General features: G+C 38.7%; 1 protein-coding gene across 2 annotated transcripts; it reads left to right on the top strand.

Annotated features, from left to right (window-relative positions):
• Positions 1 to 9014: 9014 nt before the first annotated feature.
• Positions 9015 to 13604, top strand: dio2 (iodothyronine deiodinase 2; the record flags this gene model as incomplete). Of its 2 annotated transcripts, XM_081347811.1 has the most annotated exons (4): positions 9015 to 9242; positions 9392 to 9516; positions 11914 to 12400; positions 12539 to 13604. In XM_081347811.1, 4 exons carry the CDS (start codon positions 9230 to 9232, stop codon positions 12553 to 12555), a joined length of 642 nt encoding a protein of 213 aa, XP_081203937.1. In that variant the 3' UTR covers positions 12556 to 13604. The 2 variants fall into 2 exon arrangements, with proteins under 2 accessions (XP_081203937.1, XP_081203936.1); XM_081347810.1 differs by lacking the exon at positions 9015 to 9242 and having other exon boundaries at positions 9298 to 9516; positions 11914 to 13599.
• Between the last annotated feature and the right edge of the window lie 1915 nt (positions 13605 to 15519).

Here is a 15519-nt window from a genome sequence, read left to right as displayed (position 1 = left end):
TCAAACCTATATAACTTTTTTTTTCTGTATATCACAAATACCCGATAAGCAAACTGCAGGGGATCATCAAGGGTCCTTCAGGTAGGCCAACACCAGTCTTTCAAATTACTCCATGTCCAAAGACGTTAAGGCAACAGGCCTACAGTAGTCTGTGATTTTGGGTTTCTTTGGGATGGGGATGAGATTTTCTCTCATAAAAAATATGGGATGAGATTCACTCTCATTTAATAAAACAAATGCATTGAGACAAAAAGCTGCGATAACTTTGGTTTTCTGCAAAGCTTATAGAAACCATCTTGTTTTTCTCCTAACCTTTTTAAATCCTGATCTATAATTGGGACTAGAAGGTTTCATTTCTCAAAAAAGAAAAAGTACCATAAAAGTATCTCAGATGTATGAACTTTAACTCTCCTTGCCATATTCTTGAGAGTTTATGGGAGAATTAGCTATGGCCAATTTCAGATCGTTTAAATATGTATGGCTTCAGAAGAACCTGAATATTCGCAGTCGTCATAACTAATCTTCTGACTTTTATGTCATATTAAATACTTTTATGGAGCGTTTGTGTCTCTTTTTAAAGCTTGCAATCTTGAAAGTGTCAGTCTCCATTCGTTGGTAATTGCATGACAAAGAGCAACCAGTACAATTTTCAGATTTTTTTCCCCTCTTTCCCACAGAACACAGGCATACAGGTTTGGAATGACCTGAGAGAGAGCAAACATGCATAATTTATATTTTCAGGTGAAATAGTCCTTTTAAAGCTCAACAATGGTTCAGTGAGGGTAAGAGGACACATACAAACAGCAAATCAATTGATTGTAGTAATCTCTTATCCAGAAGTTGTTAGCAGAAAAAAAGTCAATTTTGCTGATTAAGTTACGTCAGAGCTACAGAGATTATGGAGATTTTCAGTATTAATCCAATTATCCTCCATCCTGTTTTTTTTTTTATTTGAAATAATAATACAATTAGCTTAAGTACTAATACAGCTAATGTGGAAGGGGTACGTACAACCATAGATAAAATCAGCCAAGTGTGCTTGGGAGCCAGAAAACTTGTGTTTATTTAAATTTTCTGTACGTCACTGACCTTTCATTTTGAATGAATGAATGAATGAATGAATGATTTTTTATTTGGTCACATACCCAAAAGTCATATCAACAAATAAACACAATCTACACAATTCACACAATGTATTTTGTGACCAAAAAGGCATAGGCTGAAGCCAAAGGCTTATTTTTTGCCTATCCTAGAGAAAAAACAGAAAAAAGAAAAAGAAAAAAAGAAGAAATTAAATAATAAAATTAAGTATACATTAAATAAATATTAAATATACACTTCAACCACGTTATATCTCATGAACAAAAACTCTTTAAACATTTTTTTAAATTGTACCAATTGTGATGATTCCTTAATAAACCTCGGTAGACTGTTCCACAATTTTACACCACATACAGAGACACAATAACTTTTCCGTGTAGTTCGGGCACAAGCGAGTCTGAATTCAAATTTCTGTCTTAAACTGTACACATCTTCTTTTATATTAAACAGCTGTTGTATGTTTCTTGGAAGTAATTTGTTTTTCGCTTTAAATAATATCTGCGCGGTCTGAAAATCAATCAACTCTTTGTGTTTCATTATTTTAGATCTACAGAAAAGTGTGTTTGTGTGCTCCCTATACCCTACTTTATGAATTATTCGTATTGCCCTCTTTTGTAATAGGAATAGTGAATGTATTGAACTTTTGTAATTATTTCCCCAAAAATCTCAGAGCAATAACTTAAATATGGCAAGACCAATGCAAAATATAAAATTTTCATTGAGTCATAATCTACTAAATATTTTGCCTTGCTCAATACACCCACACTTCTTGATACTTTAGAGTATACATGTCTTATATGAGGCTTCCAGTTGAGTTTGTCATCTATAATTACCCCTAAAAACTTGTTTTCTCCCACCCGCTCAATAACAACCCCCTGAACTTCTAGCTGTATATGTTCAAGGATAATTTATTTTCATTAAACCAAGTAACTAATTTATTTATTTCATGTTTCATCATAGATAATAGCATTTCTATGTTATCCCCAGAAGAAAAAAACTAGTATCGTCAGCAAAAAGGACCGGTTTGAACACTGTCGATACATCACATATATCATTAATATATAAAATAAATAATTTCGGCCCCAACACTGACCCTTGAGGCACCCCACAATTTATGTCCATATAAGAGGAAGAGTATACTTATCAAATTGCACAAACTGTTTCCTATTTCTCAAATAGTCCTCAACCCACTCCAGTGCCTTCCCCCGAATTCCATAGTGCTCTAATTTCCAAAATAAAATTGAATGATCGACAGTATCAAAGGCTTTTTTAAGATCTATAAATAGTCCTGCCGCTATTTTCTTTTGCTCTACAGAATCTGTGACTTCTTCAATGGAATCCAATAAGGCCATTGCCATAGATCTATTTTTTCTAAATCCATATTGGTTTTCACTTAATATTTTATATTTGTCAATGAATTTTTCTAATCTTAAATTAAACAGCTTTTCCAGAATTTTTGAAAACTGTGATAATAAAGATACTGGTCTATAATTGGTGTACTGGTGTTTACTTCCAGATTTAAACAAAGGGATTACTTTCGCTATCTTCATCTTATTTGGAACTATGCCAGATTGAAATGATAAATTAAATATATGAGTTAGTGGTTTTGCAATCTCTCTAATTATTTTCTTAACCAAAATCATGTCTATTTTATTGCAGTCTGTTGATGTTTTATTCTTACATTTCATTGCTATATTAATCACCTCTGTCTCATTGACTGGGTACAGAAACATTGTATGTGCATTTATTTTTTTTGCCATCACTGCATGAGTTCCCCTTGTCATGGTGACTGGAATCTTACTAGCTAAGGTAGGCCCAACATTTACAAAGAAGTGATTAAAGCCATTGGCTACCACTTCCATGTTGTATTCTTCCTTGTCATCTTTGATAAAATAATTTGGGTAGTCCATTTTCCTTCGCCCATTACTTATCACATCATTCAGAATATTCCACACGTCTTTCACATTATATTTATTAGACTCCAATAAATTTCTGTAATGTTTTTTCTTACAATCTCTCATTATGGTTGTTAATTTATTTTTGTAGATTTTATATTTAGCTTCTGCCACTAAAGTTTTTTCCTTAATAAATTTCTTATACAGCAGGTTTTTCTTACAAGCTCTCTGCAACCCTTTTGTTATCCATGGAGTGGATAACAAAATTCATTGTAATGAATATTATATGTTGGCTATCCTATGGACAGGTCCTGCTTGCAAAGAATCAACAGCTTTAACAGCGATCGGCTCGGTAAGACAGGTAAAGTGTACAACTGTAAAAATATTGTTTAAGTTATCGACTGTTTCTAAGAAAATCCCCAAACACCCTTTCAGTGGATTTTCCCTTGATAATGGTGTGAGCCATGAGGAAACAATCTAGTGTTACACACCATGACTCAGGTTTGCCAGAACTCCCGGGTGTGTTTATAACTTTTGCACGATTGGAATCAGAGCTTAATTCTTTATCCCGGTTTAAGATCATTTTTCTTTTTTAAGCATCTTTCTTGTTTCAAAGTCGCTCCCTTTGAGGATGAAAGATCAAATGCAGAGTGCAGAAATTCACTAATTATAACTGAATTGCTTTCTGAACATATACTCAGAAAAACAAGATTTAGACTCCAATTTAGACTTCCTGCTATCCTCATGTTCAGACCACAGAGTTTACACAGACTGTCCAGCAAATAACACAATTGGCACGCTCAAGACAAACAATACAAAATACACATAAGCGTAGAGAAACTCCACGCCAACATTTCGAGGAAATTTGCAGGAGGTCTCTCATTTGCAAAATGCAGCCATACTGGGCTTGTGGCGGGCCAAAGTCCTTGACAGTCCACAACTTTAGCACTCAAGGAAAAGAATGAATGTGGCGCCTATTTCCTCGACTTGGCTGTGAAAGATCTACATGGTTTTCTTTTCTCAAGCTTAGCAGACAAATTCCTAATGGTGCTTCTGGGGGCTTTGAACCTTTTGGCACATTGTTTTTTTTTTGTGCGGTTTTAGTGTTGAGCTGTAATCACTGATTACCACCAAAGCTGATTATTGCTCTAATATGTAAGGTCTTAAGGATTTAAGGTCATAATTCAGAGGTGGTGATGTTAGGAAAAGTACTTTTTCAAAGTATTGTTTTCTTACTGAACAAGTGACTTTTGAATGCTGCATTGTGTGTAAACTTTTGTTAAAAAAATGAGGTATTTTGATGCCTTGTGTTGTTGGTTTTTGGAGCTAAATAATTCTCCATGAGAAACTTTAGAAAAATAAGTTGCACTGCTTCCAAGATATCCAGGCAATTTTTAAGTATTTTGGTAGAAATGTGTTTTTATCATGAAAAGGTTCTCTTTGTGGTGCTCATTTTCTCAGTTTGTTAGATAGTCTGTTATATACACAGATCAGGCATAACATTTTGACCACTGACAGGTGAAGTGAATAACACTGATTATCTCTTCATTACGGTTAGTGGGTGGGATATATTGGGCAAGCAAATGAACATTTTGTCCTTAAAGTTGATGTGTTAAAGCAGGAAAAATGAGCGAGCCTAAGGATTTAAGTGAGTTTGACAAGGGCCAAACTGTGATGGCTAGACGACATCTAGCTAGCTAGAGCATCTCCAAAACCGCAGCTCTTTAGGGGTGTTCCCGGTCTGCAGGTGTCAGTATCTATCAAAAGTGGTCCAAGGAAGGAACAGTGGTGAACTGGCAACAGGGTCATGGGCGGCCAAGGCTTGTTGATGCATGTGGGGAGCGAAGGCTGGCCCGTGTGGTCTGATCCAACAGACGAGCTACTGTAGCTTAAATTGCTCAAGAAGTTAATGCTGGTTCTGATAGAAAGGTGTCAGAATGTGCATGGCAGTTTGTTGCGTATGGGGCTGCATAGCCGCAGACCAGTCAGGGTGCCCATGCTGACCCCTGTCCACTGCCGAACAGCCAACAGTTGGCACGTGAGCATCAGAACCTGACCACGGAGCAATGGAAGAAGGTGGCCTGCATGGTCTGATGAATCACGTTTTCTTTCACATCACGTGGATGGACGGGTGCGTGTGCGTCTTGGTTCAGGAATGGTTTGAGGAACACAACAACGAGTTTAAGGTATTGACTTGGCCTCCAAATTCCCCAGATCTCAATCCAACTGAGCACCTGTAGGATGTGATGAACAAACAAGTCCGATCCATGGAGACCCCACCTCACAACTTACAGGACTTAAAGGATCTGCTCGACGGGTCAGGGCTGTTTTGGCAGCAAAAGGGGGACCAACACAAAATTAGGAAGGGGGACATAATGTATTGCCTGATCGGTGTATAGTTTTCACAGGTTCTAGTTGTGTGTCCAACATTTCTTTGTTACTATATCATTATTTATCCTACTCGGGTTGTTGCCACCCATATATAATGTAAAATGTACATCATTTGTTTGGTTAGTTTTCATCTGCTTCAACCTAAGATGCAAATGATTCTGTCATTTTTTAGGCACACACTTGAAATTTGATGATGCAATGCTGTTTCTGTCACAGCTGGCCAGGAATGCAGAAAGTTCATAAGCCTTTAAATGTAATCTCTGCACATGCATTTGATTCCTGCTAGTGAAACCTGTTGCTGACCCACTTGACAGTTCTGCATTACATTTTAGTCAAAACATAAGCCCAATCTGCAGGCCCCTACTGTTTGAGCTTTTATATAAGTATGTGCTCACTCTCCGATTTTGTGGTGTGAGAGAGAGACTGCTAATCCTGTTTTGTGTATTCGAATGAAAACGGGTGAATTTAAGTTCAACTGCAAACATGGTTTAAAATAAGTCAAACAAATTTTCTAGATGTAATATAATCTAAGTTTTTTGTCATTCTAAAATGTTATTTTTTCAACTCAACTTTTTTTTTTTACTCAAAGTGATGCTCATAATTAGGGCCTTTCCTATTGGAAATGCTCTGTTTATATAATTTGTAAAAAAAAAAAAAAAGAAGATGTTTGGACTCTGTATCTAGACTGAACTGTTGATTAAGTTGATTTGAGTGGTTGCCCGTGGCGAAAAACCAACAAAACAATCTTAAAATGATTGGAAAGTTTGCTGTAATGTCCACAGTAAACTATCCTTACGTCTACAGCACTCTGAGCCAAATAGCACACAGTCTGGATGCACTTTATGAGACAGTTTAAACCTCTTATAAGTCCAAGAAAGACAGGTTGACTTGGTGCACAGAGAGTGCATTCAGAACGGGCCACCGGCTCCCCGTTTACACTCAATGCAGAGGTGGTAATTGAATTTTTGGCTACAATCCTGTTATACATTGTTGTGGATAACGACGTCACAAGCCAAGTTTGCATTCTAAGGCTCATTGTCTGTTGGCTTAATTCCTGCTTGTACACAGTGCACAGATGGAAGTAAATATTTGTGGGGAACATATGAATCAGATGAGGCAGTTTACAATTCCAAGCTGCAACAATAACGGAAACATACAATCCACCTTGACTCACTGAATGACTAAAATGGATGTAGTGCCGTGCTGCTGAGATCATAGCATGTGTGGCTTTTACTGCTGCCATCAACTAAAGGAGTCTTTTATAGTTTTCTATAACATTTACAATCTTATTCTGCTATTGATTCACAATAGTTTTGAATGCTAATTATCTCTCTGACATTCCTGGGGTTTGCTTTATGTGATGGCTGATAAACCGAGGTCTGTGTTGGGATATTCTGGAGATTGTTGCGTTTTTGCCAATCGTAAAGTATGCAGCCACACCTTCAGTGAAGTAATGATCAGGTTTAATATTACATATCCATATCTCTTCATTCATCTCATGTTAAATGAGCCTTATCTAGCAATTATTAACACATTTGGATCAAGTTCTCTTTGGCACTGGTGTTATCAGTAGGAATTCTGATGTAGTATTTTCATAAATGCAGTTTACCTTTTGCAAATGTTCTTGCCATAACAGCTGACAAGTTGAACATGAAGGGTTATGAGTTCAGTGATGCAGGATATTGTGAGAATATTGTCTATTGCTAAGGGACCCTAAAGCCAAAAGATATTACAAGGAAGCATCTAGTTTATGGTGTGAAAAGTAAAATGTTTTCTATCCAAAATGATCTGAAACATCATAGCAATTACAAAAGCTTTACAAACACGGCTTAAGTAGGAAATAATTGATTTGCAGAATAAATAAAAAGTGCCGTCTCAAAATAATCTTCAAAAAGTGAATGATTATTCTGCTCTGGCAAGGATTTCTTGGCAACTTTTGCCAATATACATATTTATGTCCCTGTAAACATAAACTGCATAGCATATTATAGACTTTATGGCTCTGCATATTTTTGTAATGTCCTGTTGCTTGAAGTTCTTTGAGGACTTAATTTCCAAAAACAACAATCCATCGTATCACATGAATTAGGCTGAGCTGAAAAGCATAATTATGACACTTTGCTGGCTCTCTCCCGGACGGCTCTGGAAAGTTAGAAAGCTCTTGAACTATAGTAGCAAACACTACAAACCGAACACCCAAACACAAGCGAGGGAGACAAACCTGACGACCTGTCGTAAGACTTCAAGGTTAATGTCAAGTCAGAGCAACCCGCCAGGAGCTGGTCATGAAAGTAGGCTGGAGGGAGTGCAATATTCATCAATCCTGCTATTGTTACAGAACCATTCATCTGGGAATCGCTGATGTATAAGATAAACAGATTTTCATAATTTCCCAATCCCCTGCTATCCTCCATGTTTTCTTTTGGACAAAGATCTAAGGTGAAAAGGACTATATGCAGCCTCTCATGTAAACACAGTGTACACAAGTAGAGATTGATATGTGTGTTTGAGATGCAAATGACCAATGGACAAAGGAATCCTTGTGTTGCTGACCTTAATTGGCTTGGATGAAATTTCTGGGTCAATGGGATACGAGACAGTGCTGCCGTAATCGTTGCGTCGCATATCTGGATTCACGCTGAGGGTGATGACCCTGAGATTCAAGAGCTTTGATCGCTGCCTCCAGATGAACTTGGTCATTAGATGTAAAGAATCTGTCTGACTTAAGCGGTAGAAGCAGTTTGGCAGGGAATCGGGAACCTTAGAGATAAACAAGAGCAAACACTGTTGAGGACGACTTCACGTTGTCAATCACAATGGAGAAATATTTGTGGGAGAGGCCACAGCCTCTCATTTCACTGGGTGAGAAAGTATTGCGTTCAATGTTGTGCGTCAGAGCTCACAATTATGTTGTTTCCGACCGCAACAACTATAAGCATCCACTTATCTGCAGCTGATCTAATCGTTATAAATACATATTCTGGCTTGTCCTGACAGGTCTGGCTTTTTAATGCACCTATCTATATTTACAATTTATGCATTTGGCAGACTTTTTCGAAGCGACTTCCATTGCATTTCAAGGTATATATTTTACATTCTTATCAGTTCTCAGTTCTTGCTTTCCCTGGGAATCAAATCCATGACCTTGGCATTGCAAGCGCCAACGCTCTACTGTTTGAGCTACAGGAAAGCGATAGATCTATCTATCTATCTATCTATCTATCTATCTATCTATCTATCTATCTATCTATCTATCTATCTATCTATCTATCTATCTATCTATCTATCTATCTATCTATCTATCTATGTCCGTCCGTCCATCTACGTCGTTTAATTTTAAACATCAACTGACAGTGTTCAATAAACCTCGTTATATCACTTTAAATCACATTTATAAATTTCATGCAAATCCATGCAAACGTTATATCTTTATGCAGGGGCACCTGATCTAATTTTGTAACCAACTGACGTTTAAAAGCACCGAATCTGTTTCCATCTTTTCGTTGCATGTCCTGTACGGAGAGAAATCCCTTGTGATGACGTCACGCTCCCACCAGCCCCGCAGGCTTTATTTCAGAGCCCGGAATGATTTAGGGTATAAAAAGACGCAGAGCGATTCAGGAACCTGCCCAACGGGTAGCCTTTGGTTAACTGTGAAGCAGAAAGGAGGGGGACGTTTAGCACTAGCGCTCTTCTGTGTGTAAAGACGCCTGATGCTTGGAGAGACGCAGATTCGGGCTCACCGCGCGCAAACGCCCACATCCTCAAGTCGACTCTGCTTTCTTTAGGTGAATGAAAGTTTCCTAGGAGGGGGACGGAAGAAGAGATGATATCTGACCAGGATGAGTCGGAAAGGTGAACTTAAATAAGCAAAAGTGCGCGTTAGCCACCTGTTATATATCAGCGCGAAATGGGCATGCTTAGTGTGGACCTCCTGGTAACTTTGCAGATATTGCCGGGTTTCTTCTCCAACTGCCTGTTTTTCGTGCTGTATGATTCTATAGTGCTGGTTAAGCGTGTGGTGTCACTCCTGAGCTGCTCGGGCTCCCCGGGTGAGTGGCAGCGCATGTTGACCACAGCTGGCGTGCGCTCCATATGGAACAGCTTTCTGCTGGATGCCTACAAACAGGTAAGCTGACAGCTCAACACTGGGTCTGTTCATTGTGGAGTTTGCACCACACAAGTTCAGAGGGCTTTGAGATTTATTTGTCTGTGTTCAGATGAAGTATATGTCTGGTTAGAATTGTGTCCACGTTACAGTAGCCTATGTTTACTTAAAGTATGCTACTACAAATGGACACAAGTAGTGAAATGGATTTTTTTTTTATGTTGATGAAAATGCTGTACAATAAGGTCAATATACATTTTGTTTAATAATTACAGTTGTTATTTTAATTAGTTATATTTGCATGCGATAACATTGTGTCATAAAGTTCAACTCATTTAACTAATTGCTGCTTTAAATTAAGTAAAATCAAAGTTGCAAGCTGAAGTGATAACTTTTCGACCACTTTAATTCCATGCACTGTTAAAGAAAATCAAGTGGAAAGATAGAATGCAAAAGACAGAAATTATAGTTAAATGAATGAAAAGATGTTTTTATTATTAAACACTTTTTTACAGTTAGGTGTACATCCTCAAATTACGACAAATTGTTTTTGTCTTTTTCTTGTAATTCTAATCCTTATAAAGGTGTATGAACTTTGCCCTCCAGACAGTCAGTAACCTCTGGAGTCAATGCCCTTAATTCATTAAATGTCTGGATTCCCATTCCTGTTACTTTTTAACTAGAAATCAATCAAAAATCCCCTAGTGGGGTAAAATACACTAGCTTAATGTGCATTCATTGTCCTCAACCATTAACTATATTGCTGTTTGGTTGCAAAGTCTTCCTCAGGAAATCATTTAGTGGCAAAATAACATGCCAAAGACTAAAAGATTTTTTTGGCACAGTGATAGGATGACTTATGTTTGTGTTTCCAGCTGTTTAGTAATGTAAAGCCAAAGTTCATATGCCCTTATAAAGTCACAGGATGGCATTATCATAAGGATCTTACTTTTGTGAGCTCAAAGAAATCATGTGCTCTACATTTTCTACAAGATGCTTAAAAGTTCAAACAGATGATGGTAAAAGTTGCAAGGCCAAAACATCATTATCAGTTTTGAGCAGTGACAAAGCCCCCAAGCAGGCCCGTCGCGACAAGGCAGGCAAACCAAGCAATTGCTTGGGGCCCCGAGCTGGCCTGGGGCCCCAAGACAACGACTGGTTAAGAATAACATGCAACGACAAACTGTGTGAGCGCCCCTTTGATAGTCAATGCAGTAAAGTGCAATGACACTGTTATCGGGATCAAGCGCACTCATAATGTAGAGACGCCGGCGCGACCACAACATTGCCCAACATCAAATGGCAAACGTAATGTAAGCGGAACGAAACTGAGCTACTCGTTATTATTGTGTGGTTGACGGACCGTTGTTTATCAGTTTGGACCAGTGCAGCGCGAGCCGATCGTGATCATGCGACACTGTTACTACACAGCGCTAATAAGAGATCCAGTAAAGAAAGCAATTGAATTCGCCACAGAAGTAATAACATCGCTGCGAGATCTAATGAGAAACATTCACATAGTTTGGCAGGAATAGTAGGCTATAATGCCTTCAAGTAACATTACGTTGGTTTTATTTTGACATTATGAATACAATGCAAATGTTAATCTTAACTAAAATAAACATTTGTTTATAACTACTACAATAGCCTACATAAATACAATTACATTTAATTTTTTCCAAGGAGCTGTTTTGTTTTATATGCTCCTAAGAAGAGTCAATTATAGCTCCAGAATTGCTCAAAGTAAAAAGAAATCATATTTTATGATGCTAGTTTTAATAAAAAAAAAAAGAAAAATAAATAAATCAAGGAAATTGGCATTTCTTTCTTTTTGCTGTATCGAAAACATACCAAACCGTAACACATGAGTATCGTATTGAACTGAACCGTGAATTTTGTTACACCCCTAAAGATGGTAAGTGATAAATTACACTGGATAAAATAGCTCCACTTGTCTTGTACAAATGGTGTAATTTTGCAGCAGGTAGGCTAGAAAAAATATGTTTATGTTAGCTACCTGCCTGACGACAAATGCTGCTTGTAACAAACAGTTAGTGCAACTTTTTTTTCGAACGGATGGAATATGGTTACATACTGTAATATGTTTTTGCCTCCATGTCCATTTTGCTTGGGGCCCCCAAATTCCTTCAAACGGCCCTGCCCCCAAGAATTATTTTTGGAATAATTTTTTTTGTACTTATGCAACTGTGAATGTGAGATCTCAAACCTGGTGACATCACTTGAGTTTCCATAACTACATAGGCCAATAAACCCACAAAGCTAAAGCAAAATAGTTCATTTCAGTGTAGCCATGAGACCAGCCATACATACATAACTCCATGGCTGGCCATAAGGAAAAATTCTGATTCTGATACCCTCAAAAATATTAACATGTGGATGTGGAACTGTCTTGTTCAGGTGAAGCTAGGCGGGGCTGCTCCAAACTCCAAGGTGGTGAAGGTCCCCGGCATCAACAGACGCTGGAGCATCAGCGGTAAAACCCACAACGAGTGCCACTTGCTGGACTTTGAGTCTCCTGACCGCCCGCTAGTGGTCAACTTCGGCTCGGCCACTTGACCCCCATTTATAAGCCAGCTGCCGGTTTTCCGGCGGATGGTTGAGGAATTTTCGGATGTGGCAGACTTCCTACTTGTCTACATAGATGAGGCTCACCCCTCAGACGGCTGGGCGGCTCCTCCCATGGAGCCCTTTTCGTTTGAAGTGAGGAAACACCGTAATCTGGAGGAGAGGATGTTTGCTGCCCGGAAACTTCTGGAGCATTTCTCCTTGCCGCCTCAGTGTCAATTGGTGGCCGATTGCATGGACAACAACGCCAACGTAGCCTACGGTGTGTCCTACGAGCGGGTTTGCATCGTACAGAAGAATAAAATCGCTTACCTTGGGGGTAAGGGTCCATTTTTCTACAACCTTAAAGATGTTCTGCACTGGCTAGAGAAGAGCTATGGCAAGCGATAATTTCTTGGAAAAAGAGGTCAAATAGCCTTTTCTGTGAATGGTAAAAGATTTTATTTTTGTATGACAGAGAGAAATCGAGGGTAAGGTGCTTTTGGAACTGTTTAACGGTGGCTCCGGTGGAAACACTTGGGCTGGGCTCCAAGTTTTTTTCCTGAATTGTCTAAAATGATCAGCAGGTGTCCTACATTCCTAACCACCAAAATGAAATGAACATAGACACTAAATACTGACCATGTGGTTTGCACTTCAATTCTGACATTATATTGTTGCCAGCAAAACAATTTGTAGATGCACTATTAATAACTTGTTCCTTTGCGATTAATGTAGAGTTAAAAGTGTGCAATATTTTTGTGCGACATATATTGCTTACAAAAGAAAACCAAATTGCTGAACAGAAGAGAAAGCACAAGTACCCAGCTTTTTTTATGAAAAGAGAATAATTTATTTTTTATTGACATTCAATGTTTATTTTAATATGTGGCCTGTTTATGTGCCTGTAATGCTTTCCCGTCTTCTCTTAAACTGACAATTGTTCATTTTCCATATTCCATGTGCCATCAGCTTTCACATCCCTGATACACTGTTCAGTTAGTTTGCACCAATAATAAAAGCATTCTCAGCATCCCATTACGGAAATTACTAATGCTAGTCATTCGCTCTGTATTGTACTTAACAATCACAACAATCTCACCACTCTTGACAAACCGGAAAAAAATTAAGGGAAAATGTTCCTGGCAGCCTCAGCCACTGGGTTTAGTTCGGACACTTGCCTTCACTGCAGTGTACAGGAAAGCTGATGAAAAGTTTATTTACTCCTGAATGTTAGAGAAATGTTTTAATGCTCTGATGGATACGCAGTCGCTCATTTGGGTCAATACGGTGCTGGTGTGCACATGAAAATCACAGATGAAATGGTCCCCTGTCCTGTCTGTGGTTGGATGAGAGACCACACCTCTCCGTCCTGATCCAAATGGGCACGACTGCTAACATGCTGAAACAATCATTCTGAATCTGAATCACTATGAAGGCTTTGAGTTTTCTTTCACAGAACTGTTCTCATGTACCACAACCGTTCTCTTCCTTTTAATGAGGAAAAAGGCAAGAAAAAATAAAGCTGAACTGCTGCTGACTACGATTTCTTTCCCCCTGTTTTTTGTGTTTGATTCTGGAAAATTTCAATGAGGGGTGATTGGATTGAAAAGAGAGGGGAAAAGTTGGGTGGAGAACTCCAGATGGTGAAAATGTTTCGAGTGCATGATGATAAAAAAGGGAAATGCACCAGCTGTAAGGGGTCAAGGAGTACGTGTTTTTTCCCCCCATTAACTATATATGTCTGCCGAAACGCATAGTGATGAGTCTGAACATGTGCAACACAATCAAACCATGTGATGCAGAGGTCTCTGGCTGAACTTCTGCTTCTTCAAGGCTGCCAATAACTAAATAGCAAAGGCTCAGGGAGAGTATGTCCCTGGGAAGCACCATGAAACAGAACCCCTTGTTGTGGTCGGGCATCGCTTATCCGAGCGGAACTAGTCCATTTGGACCGCTAAGACGTTATTCACAGACTGTCTCAACCTTGGAAAGCACTATGCTGCACGATGGAGCAGGGAGGTTGCCAACATTAAAGATGGTAGCTTCGGAAAAGAGAGCCACACAACAGCACCAAACACAAGCCCCACTCCAGGAAAGAGTCCCATGGTGTGCCTTCTAAGGAATGCGTTTGGTAAACAGGTACTGAACAGAATTCTAAGCAGCGTGTGAAGAAGTGTTCTCATTTATAGGGCATAACAAGGACGCCTGACCGAGAGGGGGGTGGGGGGGACCTGGTCCCATTTATTCAGATAAGGTCAAAACATGACGCCTTAGAAAAGCGAACGTTTGCCAAATCGGCCAGTATAAATTCAAATGAAATGTCGACATATGCAAGTAAATGTATGTGTCTGCAGTTCAAAGATAAGCTCTTTATGTTCATACTTCGACAGTGGACTATTTGGTTTGGATGTGATCTGAACGCTCTCTCGGAAAAATGATCTTAGGCCTAATATCAATATATTCAGTAAATCAGCTCAGTCCAACCCGAGGGATGCCAAATATTTTATTCATATGTAATGCACTTTTTCCCTGCATGTATAAATCTGATGAGGGGAAAAAGGAAAATTCCTGAAAGATAATTAGTTCTTAAAGGGATAGTTCACTGCAAATATTATCTTCTGTTATAATTTACAGTGCACCTCCTTATATGTTGCTCTAAACCTGTATGACTTTCTTCTGTTGCTGTATTCTTCTTTTGTATTCCCAGACAGCAACATAGTATCGGCACAAATCTGGCCCACATCTGGTACGTGTGGAATCCACGGGCTGGATCTGGGCCAACACTGTGTTGCTGTCTGGTTTGCACAGAAGAAAATAAGTCATAAAGGGTTTGAGGTTGAGTAAATGGACACAATTTTCATTTTTGGCAGTTCAAAATTGTCCTTTGGTTGTGATGACAAAGCAATTTTATATTTAATGACTGACTCGTCATCTTTTCATTGTCAGTGAGGACACAAGCATCCAGGTTTTTGTATTCACCTGTAAATTATCTGACACATCCACTTGTGTATGAGGCAGTTTCCCGTTTTTATCCACATACAGTGCCAATCTTTACTGTCAGAGTAATCCACCCTAACAGTTCTTATGCTATTATCAACATAATCTTATTTCTTATATTCATTTGCCTTCTCTGTGACTCTGTAAGAATCTTAGCAGCTTTTGGAGATGAACTCAGTCACTGATAAAGCACATGGACAAGGCAAAATATTGCTTTTATCTAAGTCTTATTACAGTTAGAGTTCAAACTAAACATCCAAATATCTTTGATGCTTGATGAGCAACCAGCGTTTAAAGGGTTAGTTCACACAAAAATGAAATGTCTGTCATTAATTACTCACCCTCACCCTCAAGACCTTTGATCATCTTCAGAACATAAATGAAGATATTTTTTATGAAATCCAAGAGCTTTTAGACCCCTCATAGACAGCAATGCAATTACCACTTTCAAGGCCCAGA

The sequence above is a fragment of the Scardinius erythrophthalmus genome (genome assembly GCF_964197995.2).
Source record: "Scardinius erythrophthalmus genome assembly, chromosome: 19".
Taxonomy (NCBI): Eukaryota; Metazoa; Chordata; class Actinopteri; order Cypriniformes; family Leuciscidae; genus Scardinius; species Scardinius erythrophthalmus.
Note: the sequence above shows the minus strand (reverse complement) of the source record. Positions and strands in the feature narration are given on the sequence as shown.